Below are 17,320 nucleotides of genomic sequence, written 5' to 3' on the forward strand. Positions count from 1 at the left end.
GACATTCACCTGTGGGCCTTTCTGTCAGGGAAGGAGGTGGTGACTCCCCCTCTGTCAGAGACAGTGGTTCCCCATCTCTGGATAGGGAATCTTCCAGGGACCCCTCCCCTGATGCATCATGGGGCTACCCTGATTCCCCCAGTTCATCTCTCAGGGAGGAACTGGCTCCTTTTCAGGGCATGTTGCCCGCTTAGGAAGAATATGTCACTGGCAAGTGTAAATGCCCTGATCTCCCCAGTAGGCATCGCCCCAGGGAGGACAAGGGCTCAGCTCTGTCAGTGGAGATGAGGGAAGTTATTTCCATTGCTATCTCCCAAGGAATAGCTGAGGGCATAAAGATTAAGTCTAAGCCTTCCAGATCCAAGCAGCCTAGTTTGGCCACCTTTAAAGAACCGGCCTCCCCGGACACCTCTGCTTCTTCGGAGGGGTCCTCCTCCTCGGAAGAGGAGGCCGAGGGGTTTGTCCTCTCGGATGATGAGGACCTCCCCCTGACCAGCCGGCCTTCACTGGCCTCTTCAAACCATCATTGTTCAAATCCATCCTCCACAAGGCCAGGGTGGCCACTGAATTGGGACCTAGTCCCAAACCTGACTCTGCCCAGACCTCTTCCTCTCAGGACCACAAACAGGGACTGCTTAAGGAGCCTCCCTCTACCCGGGAATCCATCCCTGTCCCAGATCTATTTTTGGACGTGATCCAGAGGCAATGGGTCCAACCTGGTACCCTAACAAATCCCGGCGGGGTGGGGGGATAAGTCTCTCTATTCAGTTGAGGACAAAATGGAGGAGGTTTTGAAATTGCCAGAGGTGGAAGCTCCGGTCATGTCCTTAACCTCGAACTCTAATTTGCCTGCGGACTTGCTCGAGGATCTTAAGGCCGAGGATAAAAGATCGGAAAAGGCATGCCACAAAACACACATGGCAGCGGCCTGGGCTATTAAGACATCTACCTCGGCATCATTCTTCACCAGAGCATTGCTGCTCTGGCTGAGGCAGTTGAGAGCCAAGCCACCCACCAGGAAATCAAAATGGCGCCACGATCTCATGAAGATCATCACCGCCATTGAGTATTCAGGGGATGCTTCGCTCAACACAGCGAAGTTCGCATCCAGGGCCCTGGCCTCCAATGTAACATCTTATGCGCCTCCTGTGGCTACGCCACTGGCAGGCTGATCTGAAGGCCAAGTGGAAGCTTGATTCCGCCCCCTTCAAGGGAGGACACCTATTCGGGGATGCCCTGGATAAGTTCGTTATAGAGACTAAAGACAAGCGAAAGGTTCTCCCGGCCACTCTTAAGAAGAACGAACGCAAACAGTTTGGCTCCTTTCGCAGGCAGGCCATTTGGAATCAGGACTCTGCACAGGTTTCCTCCTCCTCCTCCTACCAGAGGCCCTTCCATCAGGGGGGGTGACAGAAACCAGGAGAGGGGTTCCTTTAGTTCCCGTGGGAGGCAACACCAGTCCTCCTTTCGCAAGCCATTTCGAGGGGGCCACGGCGGTAACAACAGTTCTCGCCAGTTCCGCAGGGGAATTGACTGCCAGGGGATTCCTCCCATAGGGGGTCGGCTACAACTATACGCCGACAGGTGGAAGGAGATCATCTTAGACAGCTGGGTCCTGTCCACCATCAGGAGGGGTCTGGTTCTGGACTTTCTATCCTTCCCTCCAAGGAAGTTCATCCGCTGCCCCACCCCCGAGAATCTGCTAAAACGGGAGCTCATGCGGGAGGAGATCCTCCATCTTCTCCAGATAGAAGCCATAGAGCCCATCCCCACAGTACAGGAACGACAGGGCTTCTACTCCATACTCTTCTTAATTCCGAAGAGTTCGGGGGGGTGGAGTGCCATCTTGGACTTAAAGAGCTCAACCAGCATCTGGCTTACAAGAGGTTCAAGATGCAATCCCTCCACTCAATTCTGGATTGCGTGCGGGAGGGGGACCTGTTAACTTCCATAGATTTGAAGGAAGCCTACCTCCATGTCCCCATCCATGCTGCCCACAGGAGGTTCCTAAGGTTCTGCTCTGAGGGGAAGCATTATCAATACAAGGCTCTCCCCTTCAGTCTCTCATCAGCACCCAGTACCTTCACCAAGATCCTGGCGGTGGTGGCAGTCCACCTCCGGACCTTCCCCATACGTCTGGAATATTATTTGGACGATATAATTATTCATTCTGTCACAGCAGAGCAGGCTCGAGAAGATGTCCGCCTCACGATCCAGACGCTGCAGCAGCAGGGCTTCTCTGTCAACCTAGAGAAGAGCCAGCTTCGACCAATAACACGCATTTGACATCTCGGCGCCATCATCTACTCAGTCGCCAGCCGTGTGTTCCTGTCGCCAGATCGCCTGAGCAATCTCAGGTCCAGAGTCAAGCGTTGTCATCTGTCCAGGTCGGTGCCAATCATTGAACTCTCCCAGCTGCTGGGGCTGATGATTTCTTGCCTAAATATTGTGCCCTGGGCCCGCCTCCATGCCAAGGAACTGCAATGGTTTCTCTTGCCCATGCAGAGGGCCAAAATCAGCAACTCCCACAGGCGGGTGCGCCTTCCACGGAAGGTGGTACGGTCTCTAACCTGGTGGAAATCCAAGGCGATTGTAAAGGGCTGCCTGTTCAGGGAACCAGAGTGAATCATAGTCACCACAGACACAAGTCTCCTGGGTTGGGGCACCCACTGCCAGAATCAGCTAGCCCAGGGTCAATGGTCCCAGAGGGAGGCTGCCCACAGCATCAACTGGCTGGAGCTGAGGGCAGCCCGACTCGCCCTGCGACGCTTCTCTCGCATGATCAAGGGGAAGCATGTACTGTTACTCACGGACAATGTGGCCACAAAGGCCCACATAAACAGGCAGGGCGGCACACATTCCAAGACACTTATGAGGGAGGCGGAAGCCCTGGGAAGGTGGGCGGAAAGACGTCTGGCTTCTCTCAGAGCAGATCACATCTCCAGGACCAGCAGTCGAGAGGCAGACTGGCTAAGCCGACAGCGCATCGATCACGCAGAGTGGCGTCTACATCCAGATCTGTTCCAGCAGATCGTGAGGAGATTCGGCAAACCACAAGTAGATCTCTTTGCCACACACTCCAACACACAACTGCCACGATTCTTCACCTGCTACCATTCACCATCGGTGGAGGGGACGAACGCACTGAGGTGCGAGTGGCCCCGAGAACTCTTATACGCATTCCCGCCTCTTCCCGTCATCCCTCAGGTGATTACAAAGATCCTGAGGGAGCGGGCAGAAGTCATTCTGGTGGCACCGTTCTGGCCCAGGAGGTCCTGGTATGCAGACCTTGTCAGTCTCTCCATTCAGAGACCGTGGAGAATTCCTCAGGACCAAATCTCCCTCAGCCAAGGGGCCATCACTCATCCGGAGCCCCAGTGGCTACAACTAGCCATCTGGCACTTGAGGGGGATCTCCTGAGGAAGCAAAACATCTCTGACAAGTCATCAGCACTATCCAAGCGTCCAGGAGGCCTTCCACGACCAGGATCTACAATGCGACCTGGCCGCCTTCTCCTCTTGGTGTAAAGATAAGGGTATTGTTGATTTTTCTGCCTCAGTCCCTCAGAGTTTGGACTTCCTACAGGAGGGACTGGACAAGGGACTAGCACCTAGCACGCTTAGGCATCAGGTTGCCGCTTTATCTACTATTCTGGCCAGGAGTTCCTCTCGCTCTCTGGGTCAATACCCCCAGATCAAAAGTTTTCTAAAGGGTACAGTGAACATCAGTCCGTCTGTAATCCACCGTTATCCGTCCTGGGACCTTCCATTTGTCTTGAAGGCCTTGACGAAGTCTCCCTTCGAGCCCCTTCGGAAGACGAGCCTACGCCACCTAACTATTAAGACTGCATTTCTGGTGGCCATTACTTCTGCTCTCAGAATCTCCGAATTGGCAGCTCTCTCTGTCAGGGAGGATCTGTGTGTGGTCCATCCCGACAGGGTTATACTAAGACTTGACCCTTCATTTATTCCTAAAATCAATTCCACCTTCCACAGATCTCAAGAAATTATATTGCCTAATTTTTGTCCCAGACCTTCTCACCCTAGGAAACGCGAATGGCATAAGTTGGACGTGAGGCGTGCCATCCGCGTTTATGTGAAGAGAACCAGTGTCTTTCGTCGTTCCGAGGCTCTCTTCGTCTCATTCCTTCTGGGGTCGCTTGGTCACAAGGTGTCATCTCACACTGTGGGTCGTTGGCTGCGTGCCTGCATCAAGCTGGCATATGAACATCAGGGCAAGCCAGTTCCGGGCAAGATTACCACGCATTCTACCAGGAGCGCAGCCACTTCAGCAGCATGAGCGACCCAGGCCCTATTCTGGACATTTGCAGGGTGGCTACGACCGCCTTCATTAAGAACTATAAGATAGACTCCTTTGCCTCAGCCAAAGCCTCCTTTGGACAAAGGATTTTGCAAAGAGTCGCTGAGACTCTGGAGGCTCCGGTCCTTCCCCACCCTGGGACTCAATAGCTTGGGCATGTTCCATGCTTGGACTCTCCAAGCGGCGCACTGGAGAAAGACCGTTGGCTACCTGAACGGTCATTCTCAGGGCGCCGCAAGGAGAGTCCAAACCCACCCAGGGGGTCTTTCTTACAAATGTGACTGTATTATTGACTGTGAACTCTTACCTTACTTTTGTCTTTTCGTTTTAAAACTGAACATGGAGAGGCAAAGGGAGGCGTGGTCAAGAAAATCATTACTCAGTCCAAGGGGAGATAGGCTGTGTTAACCCACGCTTGGACTCTCCTCGCGGCGCCCTGAGAACGACCGTTCAGGTAAGCCAACGGTCTTTTTCTGGTACAATTCAAAATAGTGGTTTTGTACCTATAAATCTCCACATGGTTTACAACCAAGTCATAGGAAAAACTGCTGCCTGCTGGAAGAACATGTCTGTAGTTTATTATATGATGATGTGATTCAGGGATTCCTCTGTACGATAATTAGTTGAAAGAGGCTAGGCAGTTGGGAATAGGTAGCAGGGCTTTTTCTGTGGTGAGATGGATTCCTTCCCTGTAAAAGTTAATCTGTTTCCGCTTTTCTTTAATTTCAGGAAGACTGTTAGAATCTTTTTGTTCTACATCTAATACTAGTGCCCTGAATCCTACTGCCATTTATTAGATTGTCACAAGCTTTCCACTGTGGGGTACTTCAACAGTTTTAATACTAAGCAAAACTAGATGGGCCTTTTGATGAAGTTGCCTAGGCCCCACTTCAGGGAAGATTTCATGGGATCCCTTATTCACAGAGACTTTGCCCTTATGGTTCTACAAAGGTAGAAACTCACCCATGTTCTCATACAATGCCCCTTTTACAATGCCCCAAAATGTGCTTTGATTGCCCCAATCATTTCCAAACATGAGAGCCATACAGGCAAATTTTATGCTTACTATTTTTTAAGGGACACTAATCCAACACTTACACATAAGACGGTCAATTTTTTTTATCAAGTTTACACAACAGCGCAAAGAATGTTTAGTTAGACATGCTATTTTACTGTCCCATTATTTTCCCCCTTCCCTAATGACCAATTGTTGTGTTAAACCTTTGTTTTATTGTATATTTAATTGTAAAAACGGATCAAAGACCTTAATAAAGATATTTGATTTTGTTGTGCGCAGTTATTAGAACTGTATTTTAAAAACTTGTTTGCACAACATAGGTAGATTATTTTTTATTCTTCAAAGTTTGCTGTAAATTAACTTATAAGCAATTTTAAAAAATCAAATCTTAGAAGAAGGCAACTGCAAATGATTTATCTATAATTGCTTAGAAAGGTACAGGAACATGTGCATAAATTCACCAGGATTCAGGTTTGACTTGCCTGAGATTTTATTACTTTCAAAGCTATGTTCACATAGCATGCTTATCCATAGTCAAATTAACGATTATTTACTCACGAAAGTTTTAACATTTCCTGCAAATCCTGCCACTGAGTCCCAAATTAGCCAACACGATTTCAGCCTTTCAAATTTGTTGTCTGAACCAAGCTGTGCCTGGCGTATTATTTTCATAAATTCCTAAAGACGTATACAGAGGGGCGAATGCTTCAGTGTTCTGTAAGTTATTAGGGTGATATGATTCAGTGTTGTTTACTCGATCTTTCTTGCTTTTTGTACTTCTCTTTAGGAAAAGCCTTTTCTGTCTTACTGTCTAGTTCTAAAACCTTTTGTCCCACACAAAGAAATTCTTCTTGGGTGGTCTGAGGCTGCATAAGTGTGATAATGGGATATGCTCCATCTAGTGGTCACATAAATTCACTAACAGGTCATACAGTTTTAACCATGGAATTTATTGGGTGAAGTTTTCATTGAAGGGTATCAACAAGAAGGCTGGTGCTAAATTTGGACTGTTATATTTTTCATGTGTTGATAGGCATTGTTTTGAAGTCAAGATGCTCCTGAATAATTATCTCATTTCATATGATGGTCTTTGTTTTTTTATCCCAACAGGGTTCTGGCATGATTAAAGCTGGTTTTGCAGGTGATCAAATACCTAAGTACTGTTTTCCAAACTAGTAAGTATCCTTATAATTTTTGCTGGTGTTCCATAATTTCCTCCTATGAACATTTTTTGCATAGAGCACACTGAGACTTTTAACTTAAGCTGCTTCTGGCAGTGAACATTTTCTATGAATAGCTTCATTTAGGCTATTACATGACCTATAGGACGCAGAATCTGTTATTAATGAGGATTGGGGGAGGGGTCAGAAATAGTTTTTCATGGATTTGGAATTTTAAAGATATTTACAATTTGCTGCTTGCAGCAAATTAGAATACTTTAGCTTATTATAAGAAGCAAAGCAAATTAGTTTCTTCATTAATCCTATGGTGGGTTTTGAAGATATTTGATTAGTTCTGTAGCATGAATCAGTGACTGATTTAAGCATTAATGAGATGTGTGCATTTTAACCATGGTTAAAATAAACAATTCTATGATATTAAACTCAACCAGTCAGGTCAAGTTGCAGCACCTTAATCTAATGATTCTAGAATGGCCTTTCCTGAGTGAATTTTTTAACTCATAAATCCACCCCCACCTACCCCCGTTGTGGTACTTATTTCAGTGTTGGCAGACCAAAGCATGTCCGAGTTATGGCTGGAGCATTGGAAGGTGACATTTTCATTGGCCCAAAAGCAGAGGTAAGATCACTATGTTGATTTGACTGGATTTTTATTCTTTTTTATGGTCAGCAGAAATTGAGAAACAGCTTATGCTTTTTATCTAAATAGAGTCTGATATTTATTGTTTCTATGTTTCTCCTGATAAGCAGATTGGGTCCTAGCCATTTGCTTAGTCTTATATTAGAAGTATTCCTGAATGAACTGAAATAACTTATAGTAATAATAAACACATATCTATACATAATGAAACATATGCATTAAGGATGCATACATATCATCTACATGGTTGCTGTTACGATAAAAATAAAATAAATGTTTGTTGCATAATGAACATATTTCTTCTGTTATATTACAAGTGTGATTTCCATTGTAAATTTAGTGGTTACTATATTCGGAAGTCTTTTATCAGCAAGTCAATGTATGTTTATATGTCTCCTGATTGGCTCTCTCTTTAATTTTCTTAAGGAACATAGAGGTCTTCTTTCTATACGGTACCCAATGGAACATGGTATAGTGAAGGATTGGAATGATATGGAGCGCATTTGGCAGTATGTGTATTCAAAAGATCAACTCCAGACATTCTCTGAAGAAGTGAGCAACCTTTCTTCATGCTCTGGAGTACTAAATAAGAGAAAAACCTGTATTTGCTTTTCAATCTCAATGCCAACTCAGTTAGCATTTTTGGTTCTATTCACTTCACTTCACAAGGGATAGCCATTTTATTGGTTGGGTTCACAAGGTAAGAGCTAAATTGGAAAGACTAGAGACATTTGTTTTATAAGCCAACCAGGTGCATTCCAATCTCATGGGTAGGAAAAGCACAGCCAAGAGTTTATGAATTCAAAAAAACAGAAGAAAAAAGCTTACAATTTAAATTTTGGTCCTGGAACATACATTTTGTAACATGCTGATCTAGGAGTGAAGTTTCTGCTGTTAGCTCATTCCTGAATATAGGAATGAGTTTTAGGAAGAGTAGGGATTTATAGTTATGTCTGACCTGAAGTCATACACATGGTGCCAAGCAATAATGTGATTTGCTCCATTTTGACTTAATGTCAGAATAGGTATTATGTAAGAATATGTAACAATTTATTTTGGCTTAGCCTGAATCGGGATATTGGCTAGATTCATACAGAGAATAAGCAGTAATTTATTGAGAATGTCATGGCTGAAATTGTGCATTGCACTAAGTCAAAACCAAACTACCATAAGATGATGTGATGTATGACTTCAGCCATTATATTTAACAAAAATGGATTAACATTTTCTGATTTAAGATTTGGTGGAGCACAAGCATGGACTTTCAACATAATAGTTCTACTCTACTATAACAAGAAGGGGAGGGGGGAATCATTTAAACCGTGCTTTAAAGGGGCTTCTTTTTATATCTGTATCCACTCTACATTTTTTTAGTCTCATTTGAATTACTTTATGAATTGGACAATAATTAAGAGCTCTTTTAGAATAGTAAATTCTACAAGGTTATTGTTAGCTTGAAGGGGTGGCTAAAACTCATTTGAAATTTGCTTCCTATATTAAATAATCTACCCATTAAATTTTTGGGTAGTATATATTCTCCTTTCCTTATATTATTTAGCCCTCTCAGATTATTCCTTATCCTGATATTCTGATAATGCAATTATTTGGCTATTTACTAAAATGAATTTTGATCTAATTTTTTAAAAACTCAGTACCATAATTGACACTATTTGTCATTTGAGACCATTTTGGAAGAGGGGAAGGGAAGTTTCTAGATTAATACTTAGAAACAGTCAGTCTGTCTGAAAGGCAGGTAAATGCAAATGGTAGAAGCATCAATTTCCTAATAACTGAATAAAATGGGTGTTGGGAATAGGCATTTGTATTGATTTTAAATACAGTGGTGAAGTTCTTGCTTATACAGGATCCCATAAGTGCCTTCTTCCTCTGTTGATAGAAATAGGCAAAAGCATAACTCACCTTTCTTTGTTCAGTCCTAGCTCAGTTCTTTATTGAGGAAGATAATACAGGCTCCTGTAGCTGTTAACCTTTGTGATCAAGAAGTGAGGTTAAGCCAAATTCCTCTATCACGAGATTCTTCCTAAAAGAGAAGGAGTATAAAACTTCTCATATTATTTTGTCCAAATTCTCAGCTCTTTTTTGTAGCAGCTCATAATGATTCTTATGGTTTCTTATCCAAGTATTGCTCTCGGCAGAGCTGACTTGCTATTAAATTCAAATGCTTGATCTATAGTTATGTATGTAACTAGATCTACATGGAAGGGCAACTTATAGTTTGGCAAATGTTACTGAACTACAACTTTCAAGCCTTCCTCACCATTGGTCATATTAACTGTACATTGATAATACAAATTCCCCATCCATGATGAGTAGCTATTTTCTATATGTAAGGCTACCATATCTGGACTCCAAAAATACTAGTAGGTGGCAGCAAAGTGTTACAGAAAATGCTAACTATGTGCTACCATCTAGTGGTCATCTTAATTTTTGCAGTTCGAATATGATAGTCCTAGTGTAAGGATTACCTCACAATTTCTTTTTGATGGGATCAACTTTCCAAATGTATAGTCAAAAGAAGGAAGAGACTGTTAAACCTAAAGGTTTGTGCTAGAAAACTGGGAAAGTCTCCATTGGCCATGGAGTAATGGCTAACTGAATTCCTTGTTTCCCTAATTACTAGCATCCTGTACTCTTGACGGAAGCGCCACTGAATCCTCGTAAGAACCGTGAACGAGCAGCTGAGGTTTTCTTTGAGACTTTCAATGTGCCAGCTCTATTCATCTCTATGCAAGCTGTGCTTAGTCTGTAAGTATCTTACCTATACCTTTTTTAAGCTCAACCTGGAAGAGAAACTAATTTTTGCAATTTATTGCATTACTTTGTATATGGAATGATCAAGGAGATTTTCTACATGTACACACAAGTAGACCTTTGTTCATTGAGACTTATTTCTAACTAAATAGGCACCTTGATTTTTAAAAAAGATTTCCTGTTACTGTTTACTGTTTATTAAATTTATAGGCCGCCCAATCCCGGAGGACTCCGGGCGGCTTACAGAAACAAAATTAGGAAGATTAAAAACAAATAAAAATCCTCAAGGATGTCTACCTTGACAATTAAATGAAGATATTTATTCTGCAAACACAGAAGCAGCAGTAAAAATCCACTCTGTTGGTACAGTACATATATAGAGTGGTTTTTTATTGCTGCTTCCATATAAATTCTGAAGAATTGGCCCAATGCCACATTTTTTCATAATGAATTTACAATCTTACCTTCCTCTGTTTTAATTTGGTGATAATTGATGTATCATTACATCAATATTACATTATTGATGTAGTAATACCTCAGTTATTATAACTGTTTTTCTTTCATAAAGATTGCTGTTTAGGTACATTAAAATAGAATTATGCTGGGGGAATTGCCAGCTTGGAAGTGTTACAGATTATCCATCAAATATTATTGATTTTCTCCTTTCTGTAGTTATGCAACAGGACGAACTACAGGGGTGGTGTTGGACTCTGGGGATGGGGTCACCCATGCAGTACCTATTTATGAAGGTTTTGCGATGCCCCACTCCATTATGCGAATTGACATAGCTGGCCGTGATGTCTCTCGTTTTCTTCGCCTCTATCTCCGAAAGGAAGGCTATGACTTCCATACATCTTCTGAATTTGAGATCGTCAAAACCATAAAAGAGGTGCATGGATGCCCTTTGTTTTTGATTCTGGGGTCTCTTCTGTTTTAAGGTACTGAGCAGAGGAGGGTGGATTAAGCAGTTACAGCTGATATATGTCGTAGCATTTGCTAATGTCTATCCAGATTACAAGAAAAGATGGGGAGACAAGCCTGTTTTAATTGCATCTGTGGTGCAGAACTGCTCTCTTTTGGCTCTTGAGTGCCATCTTCCCTTAGTTCTACTTTAATCTCAATCTAATCGGTATGTTCAGAGAAGTGGTATGATTACCGTCCTAATCCTTCTGTAATTGTGAACATTCAAATAGTGGACACAAAAATGCAGTTTTTAAAATTATCCCCCTTATCAAAAACCTTTGATGCTTAGAAAGCTATCACATCTAAAAAACAAATAGAATAATCTTACCTTGGCTTCTTGCATGTATATCTTTTCTTTTGTTTCAAAAAAAGGAAAACAGGGGAAGCCTTTAGACATTTCTGTAAATAACACTTTCTAAAAAGATTGTATTCCATTACATGTTCCTTTCAAATTACTAGCTGGTGTCTGATCCCAGATAACAAATTTAAAAATACACAACATAGCAAATATGCTAATCTTTGGGATCAAATTGCATTGTAATTTACATCAAATCAAGGACTTTATTTACCACTGGTAGATCAGTAGATTTATGGCTAATATGCAAGCTTCCACTGTCTGTATAACATTGGATCAGGGTCAGGGCTAGGGTTAGGTCAGAATGCCAAATTTGCTTAGCAGACAAGTAATAGGAACACCTTAGCAAGAAAAATCAGTTGGACAAAGCTGTTTGCCAGGTCTTGTTTGGGAAAGCTACCAGAGAGTTACAGTATATCCAGGATTCTTGGCCCTTCTGACTATAAACTTTCCTTATGTAGAAGGATTTCTGAGCTCTATAAAAGCCAAGGATAATAAAGTAGATATGCCTAATTCTTAATAATAGATACTTTATGTTGACATAAAAACTCAGTTTAACTACAACAGTTGATGATTACATTACAGTGTGATACTTGAGAAAATGAGTGGAAAACAATTACTTGCTGAATGAGGCTATTTATATTGAAAACTCCATCTTATAGATTCATCTGTATTCCACAAAATAATGTCTACTGGAGAACTTTGCTAGTCTGGATTTTCTTTGAAGAACTTCTGGTTCTTAATAAATTTTCTAGAATTTATCATTTTTAGTCATCAAATGGTTAAGAATTTTATGACGTTGTTTTGATGGTGAGGCTCCTTCCATGTTAGAAGTGTGAATAAAAACAATACCGAAAGGCAAAAAACTAATGAATGACAGTAGATGTGGAGCATCTGGGAGAAGATTGTTTTACAGTGGGCTGCTTGTTCAAATGTTCATGATTATTATCTTTGCTTGTCATTCTTCCACAGCGGGCTTGCTATCTGTCAATAAATCCTCAGAAGGATGAAACTTTAGAAACTGAAAAAGCTCAATATTACCTTCCTGATGGAAGCACCATTGAGGTTTGTTAAAACTTCACATAATTTAAATATTTCTTAAATAAATCATGGGGAAATGTTCTGAAGTGATACAGTACTTGATACTTTTGGTGTCAGTCATCGGACACAATCTTGGTAAGTCTGCCTAAGTCCTACTATGGAATCTTAAAATAGAGTAATTTATAAGCATGTCAGCTTATCACTACAATACTGAAGAGAAGGAGGTCTCTGCACTTCAAGTTCTGTTTAAGGGTCCTTTTAGATTAGACTACTGTGGTGGGAAAAAAGTCTTTGTATGATCGTAAGAATATTTGTGTGACAGTTTTTCAATCTAAGAAATAAGATTTCTTATATATGAACCAGAATCCTGACATTCTTGCTCTTTTTGCAGATTGGTCCTGCCCGATTCAGGGCTCCTGAATTACTGTTCCGTCCAGATCTGATTGGAGAAGAATGTGAGGGATTGCATGAAGTTCTGGTTTTTGCAGTTCAGAAGTCTGATATGGACTTAAGACGAACTCTCTTTTCCAACATTGTGCTTTCTGGAGGCTCCACGCTTTTCAAAGGTTCCTTCTGATGCTTATTTGACTTTATAAACATGTGATGTTTGAACTTAACTTTAAACTTGTCCCCTCATCTTCTTTAAAGCTATTGAAAATAATATTAGCTCCTTGGGAGTAGATATTGGCAGCACTCCATATAATTCTTTTCCTGGAAGTAGGCAAAAATTGTTCCCAGAAAAATCTTCTTCCAGTCCTTTTGGAAGAACTGGAAGTCAGCAGGCTAGTTTCACATACCATTTCTGGGAAAATAGTCATAGCATTTCCTAATATGTCTCTTTTTTAATATTAATGAAATACAGTTTTTGTGTTCTTAAATGGTTTTTCCTATTCTATTATTTCTCTGATCTGTCCTCAGCATTCCCCAACCTTTCTGGCTCACAGACCAGCAATAGCAGTAATGGAGGTGGCAGCAGCAACTGGGAGGAGATGATTTCGCATGCGCAACCTAGCTCCCGCCCATGCGCAAATGAAACTTCGCACACTTGCAAGCCTGGTTGCCAATGGACACAGCCTGGTTACCAAAGGGCCACAGATTGGTCCATGGCCCAGGGGTTAGGGACCATTGGTGTAGTTTATGTATTAATACATTTCATGTATTCCTTTATTATAGAGGAAGAAGATGTAGGTATTGTTTCAGCGATTGGTTGGTTGATTTTAGATTTGTTTTCAGGAAACCTTGATTATTTTATAATACCCTGGGTTGTTAATTCAAATTATTGCTTATATTTAATAGGTTTTGGTGATAGGCTTCTAAGTGAAGTAAAGAAACTGGCCCCTAAAGATGTCAAAATCAGGGTATGTAGAGCTTGTTTGGAGGCTGTAGCAGGGGAGCACAACATGTCCAATGTAACATACTTTTGCATGTCATTCTTGTACCTGCCATTTTTAAATCCAATTTCAACTCTGTCTCAGTGTTGTAAAGTAGAACTTGTTCCATAACATATTTTAGACATAGTCGGTCCAAAGAGGCAAAATTAACTTCTGAATCTATTGTTCAAAAATTATCCCTTATTATGTCCAATGTTAAAATAGTTTGCATCATTTTGTATTTATAAATTAAGTTTGAGTCATCTCCTTTAATTGTAATCTTTAGTTTCTTCCAATACCCCCTCATGCCCATTTTCTAAAACTTATTTTATTTTATTTTAAAAAAACATTTAAAACAAACTCATTTCTTACTGGAAGAATTCTGTGTAATTAAGTCCGAAATCTTATTTCAACTTTATCTGGAGTCTTATAGTCCATTTGCAATTTTCTAAAATCAAAGTTTTAATCACGCTTTTTGCTGTTTATTTTTTTTTTTAATTTAAGCTTGTAGTTCAAATGTGTTTAGCTAACAATTGATGGAAACTCATTCAGTGTTTTAAAATGTGTCAATGTAAAGATTCCCAATAGCTGAAAGGCAGTTGACAAGTAATTTCTGAAAATGATTAAAAGAAAATATGTGAGCTTAGGGTCTTTTTTAAAAAAAAGTTTATAAATCTTTTTATTAAACATTCTTGAAAAGAAAAAAACACAAGTGTTTAGTTCCCACTCCCCGCCCAAACCCCACCAACCTTCCCCCTCCCCCCGACTTCCCAGAACCAATACAGGGTATAAATCTCTAGCAGAATCTAAAATACAGTTTAAGAAAAAAAAAAACCCAAAAAGATGGTGAACAACGTATTTCCATTGAACTAGCTCCTCCTTGCTGGACTAACTCTAGATAATTTATAATTCCTGATCTCTAATCACAAGCTATCTGGAGTTTCTTAGTCCCGTATTTATTTTGAGTATAATCAATCCATCTTTTCCACTCCAATTTATATCTCTCGTTTGAATGGTCCTTAAGATATGCAGATATTTTGGCCATCTCGGCTAGGTTTGTTACTTTCAATGTCCATTCTTGAATAGTAGGCAAATCTTCCTTCTTCCAGTATTGCGCCACCAACAATCTAGCTGCAGTTATTAAATGCAATATCAGATTAGTCTCTACAACTGTACAATCAGTAATTATGCCTAACAAAAATAACTGAGGGGTAAACATTATCCCTTTTTAAAGAACATTTTGCATAATCCACCATATTTTAATCCAAATTGCTTTAACTGTTTTGCAAGTCCACCATATATGAAAATATGTAGCATCCATACACTCACATCTCCAGCATTTGGGTTGTAATTTTGGATACATAGAAGCCATTTTTTTAGGATCTAAATGCCATCTATAAAACATCTTATAAAAATTTTCTCTCAAGTTTTGGGCCTGTGTAAACTTTACATTTCTCACCCATATCTTTTCCCATGTATCCAGCATTATTGGTTCTTCAACATTTTGAGCCCATTTAATCATGCAGTCTTTAACTAGTTCTGTTTCGGAGTCAATTTCTATTAGTACATTATATAATCTCTTTATATGCATTGGACTTTGATCTCTAATTTGTTTAAGTAAATTATCCTCGACTTGCATAAAGCCAATTTTTTTATCTATTTTCCATCTAGCCTGTAACTGCCCGTATTGAAACCATGTTTGAATTACTTTTTCCTTTTTTAGTACATCCAAGGGTTTCATTTGTAGTACACCTCTTTCTACAGTAAGAAGCTGTCTATAAGTAGTTACATCCTGTTTTTGTACTATATTCATATTTTCTATTGCATGTCTAGGAATAGCCCACATAGATATCTTATCATTTAATTTGTATTGATATTTTTTCCAAACTCGCAGTAGAGCATTCCTTAAAATATGACTTTTAAAATTCTTATCCACCTTTTTGTTGTATAGCAAATAAGCATGCCAGCCATATACCAAATCATACCCTTCAATATTAAGTATTCTATCATCTGTTAAATTAATCCAGTCACTTAGTGTCTTTTTCAAAGGCACCAACCGCAGTTTGAGCAAGATGGCTATTCCTTTGCCTGAGCTCTAAACCTGCCTAAGTAAACCTGCCTGAGACCACTGTCTTGTTGTCTCCTTGTGAGGGACAACTGTCTGTACCACTTGTGGGCAATCTCAAGTCTTTTAAGATATATAAGATACAAAGATATAAACTTTATTGTCATTGTACGTATATGCACAGTATACACATACAACGAAATTCACATAACATCCAGAGACCGGGCTCAACACACATGGCAGACCCCACGCACACCCCCACCCACCAAAAAATTCCCCACCCCTAAACCACCCAAGCATCCACACGACAGACCAAGTAGTACTCTCCAACAGTTCACTGATGGTGGCCCTTTAGTTCATTGTTGAGTACAATTATAGCTCTGGATTCCTTGTCCAAAGAGGAATTATCAAATAGCCAGTCTACTTACCAGCTCTTCATTCTGCCAAAGCTGCTAGTGCCTCTCCTATGAAACCTATAACACAATGATGTAATTACTGTGGCCCTCATATGTTGCTGAACTATAACTCTCAAGATCCCTAACCATTGCCGTTCTTGGAATTATTTAGAGTGGTAAATTAATTTAGAAAGACATAAATTATCTTACTTTGGTTGTAAAATGCAGCTACTGATGGTTAACCAACCTATGGTTTATGAATTTTCAGGATTTAGATGACCATCTTAATCATAAATTAACATCAGGAGCTATGTTAATAAACAAGTAGGTTAAAATGTGGTAAAGGTGATTTATGGTTCAGTGTGAAGTAAACGCAACTATATACTTCAAAGAGTCATTTGAACAAATTGTCAACCACAGTAATAAGTATCTTTTTTGCTTTCAAATCAGTTGGTTGGGACTGTTAGGGAAAAAAATCCAATAGCCTGCAATAGAAGAGCTTTGTAAGTTTGGTATATTGACAATAAATGTCTTCTCCTGAATCTTCCTCACTTTTTATTTTAATTCCTAGATATCTGCTCCTCAAGAGAGATTATATTCTACATGGATTGGGTATGTACAACATCTCCTGCAGCAGAAAATGTAGTTTCACTTGCCTGACATGGATCCACACATTTTATTAAAATAGAAAGGGACTCTTTTAAAGCTAACAAGACTTTGAACTAGAGTCTTGTACTGTATATGGTATACAATAAATTACTGTGGTTAAATAATTGCTCTTTGGGGAAGTTTAAAACAAACTTTTTAATGTGGAGTGGTTAAGGTGTTGGAAGATCCAGGTTCCAATCCTTGCTTTGACATAGAAGTCAGCTAGTTCACTTTGGCCAGTCAAATAGATAGAGATAAATAGACAGACAGACAGACAGACGGAGAGAGAGGGGGGGAGGGGGAGAGAGGGAGGGGGAGGGGGAGAGAGAGAGAGGGAGATGATAGGTAGGTAAATAGAAAGAGATGATAGATAGATATAGATAGCAGTGGTGGGTTCCAGATCCCGTCGTAACCGGTATGCTGCGATGGAGCTGGGCATCCACCTCGGGTATGCGTGTGTGCACGCATGCGCACCCACTGCCTAGCGATGCTCCAGCTGCTTGGCAGAGCTTGCGCAGGCGCCGTGCACTGCGCATGCAGGCACAAATAGCC

The 17,320-nt window shown here is 40.7% G+C and overlaps 1 protein-coding gene across 3 annotated transcripts in view; it reads left to right on the forward strand.

Moving 5' to 3' along the window:
- The window catches only part of ACTR1A (actin related protein 1A), a 29,208-nt gene that overhangs the window by 8,157 nt on the left and 3,731 nt on the right, over window positions 1-17,320 (forward strand). For 2 of the 3 annotated variants that reach the window (XM_032224945.1, XM_032224947.1), the window contains 9 exons: window positions 6,449-6,513; window positions 7,063-7,138; window positions 7,586-7,711; window positions 9,801-9,925; window positions 10,604-10,820; window positions 12,222-12,314; window positions 12,682-12,856; window positions 13,587-13,648; window positions 16,692-16,732. In XM_032224945.1, the coding sequence (XP_032080836.1) occupies window positions 6,449-6,513; window positions 7,063-7,138; window positions 7,586-7,711; window positions 9,801-9,925; window positions 10,604-10,820; window positions 12,222-12,314; window positions 12,682-12,856; window positions 13,587-13,648; window positions 16,692-16,732 (980 nt within the window). Of the gene's footprint in view, window positions 1-4,738; window positions 4,775-6,448; window positions 6,514-7,062; window positions 7,139-7,585; window positions 7,712-9,800; window positions 9,926-10,603; window positions 10,821-12,221; window positions 12,315-12,681; window positions 12,857-13,586; window positions 13,649-16,691; window positions 16,733-17,320 lie in introns of those variants that run through there. The other variant, XM_032224946.1, reaches the window with a different exon arrangement.

The sequence above is a fragment of the Thamnophis elegans genome, chromosome 10 (genome assembly GCF_009769535.1).
Source record: "Thamnophis elegans isolate rThaEle1 chromosome 10, rThaEle1.pri, whole genome shotgun sequence".
NCBI lineage: Eukaryota > Metazoa > Chordata > Lepidosauria > Squamata > Colubridae > Thamnophis > Thamnophis elegans.